Here is a 1,435-nt window from a genome sequence, read left to right on the forward strand (position 1 = left end):
TCCGCGGCGCCGACTTGGCCCGGCTACGTCACTACCGGCGCCCGCCCTCAGAGGGGCGGTGCCTGCCCTGGGCGGGAATTAGGATTGCGACAGAGACCGGGCCATTGCGGTGCCGCCCCTACTCGGTCCAGCTGAGGCCGACGGCGATTTCCTTGCCCGTCTTCCTGGTTTGAAACCCAGCCTCCCGCCTGCTCCTTTCTACCTCCACCTCCACAGTTCTGCGCGCAACGCTGATGGTCAGTGGCTGAGAGCCCAGATGAACCCCCTGCTCCCCTTTGCAGACCTTTTTATCCTGCTTATCCTCTGATACCGAGTACCTTCCGTGAAGGCAGACTTAGGCCCAAGGCTCTTACCAGAACCTGCTTCCCACCTAAGTATTTTGTCCAAAGAACCAGAGCCAGACTACAGAGCAGAACTCTTTGGGGGGCCTCAGTCTTTGGAATTTTGCGGCGGCTCTTCAGTAAGCGGGACCCTACCAGATGCCACAGGCCCCGCCCATTCACCGAACGAAGCCAAACCAAGATCTTTAAGGCGGTCTGTGAAGGAAGTGGGTCATGGAGCTCTAGGAATGCAGAGGAAGAGAAGTAATTCTACAGTAAAGAATCAGCAAGTCCCCAGAATAACTTTATCAACCCCGAAATCAGTTTTTAAAAAACACTTTTTAAATGCTTTTTTAGAGAGGGAGGGAAACAGTAATGAGAGCAACACTGATAGGCTGCCTCTTGCACGCCCCCTACTGGGGAATGAACCCCAAACCAGGCATGTGCCCTGACTGGGAATCCAACCAGCAACCTTTCTGTGTATGGATGACACCCAACCGAGTCACACGGGCCAGGGCTGAAATCATTTATCTATAGACTCTGGGAGCAAGGACCCAAGCACAGACTAGTGCTCTTGGATGGAGAATAAAGCAGCTATTGCCTATACTCGGAGGTTGTTGAGGTGCCCTCCCCCAGGGTTTGAATAATCAACTTTGCTCAGAAAGTTAACAGGAAAAACAGTGGGCTGGCCAAAGAGAAGACAGGAAAAAAATCCCCTTCAGTCCTGAAGGCTGTCACAGCAGAGGCCGGGGCCTGCCCGCCTGACTCCTGGGCATTAGCTCTGCCTCAGTCCTGTATCCCTGCTGCTGGGCCTCCATTATCACCCCCCTCTTGCCCTCCAGCTGTTCAAGTGCCCCTCCTGGAGTGCACGAGCAGGTCCCGCTGCAGCCCAGACTCCAAGCTTCCAGCCAGCCTGGCCGTGGGAGGGTCAGTGAGCAGGGTCAGTTTGTTGAAAACGCCTCGGCCGAAGTAGTCAGCGATGACAGAGAAGCTGTCGTTGGAGCACTTGAGCTGTGGGAAAGAAGAAGCAATCAGAACTGAAGTGCTCATTTCCTCAAATGGGCTCCCCTGCAGTGCTCCCGACTCTACGAGTGGATACTCATCTAGCCACTCTT

General features: G+C 54.7%; 1 protein-coding gene across 1 annotated transcript in view; it reads right to left on the minus strand.

Moving 5' to 3' along the window:
* Positions 1–832: 832 nt before the first annotated feature.
* Positions 833–1,435, minus strand: part of VPS11 (VPS11, CORVET/HOPS core subunit) — a 10,560-nt gene continuing 9,957 nt past the window's right edge. Inside the window, 1 exon segment of the mRNA XM_006758704.2 lies at positions 833–1,383. Coding sequence (XP_006758767.1) covers positions 1,167–1,383 — 217 coding nt within the window. The 3' untranslated portion in view covers positions 833–1,166.

The sequence above is a fragment of the Myotis davidii genome, unplaced genomic scaffold (genome assembly GCF_000327345.1).
Source record: "Myotis davidii unplaced genomic scaffold, ASM32734v1 scaffold355, whole genome shotgun sequence".
NCBI lineage: Eukaryota > Metazoa > Chordata > Mammalia > Chiroptera > Vespertilionidae > Myotis > Myotis davidii.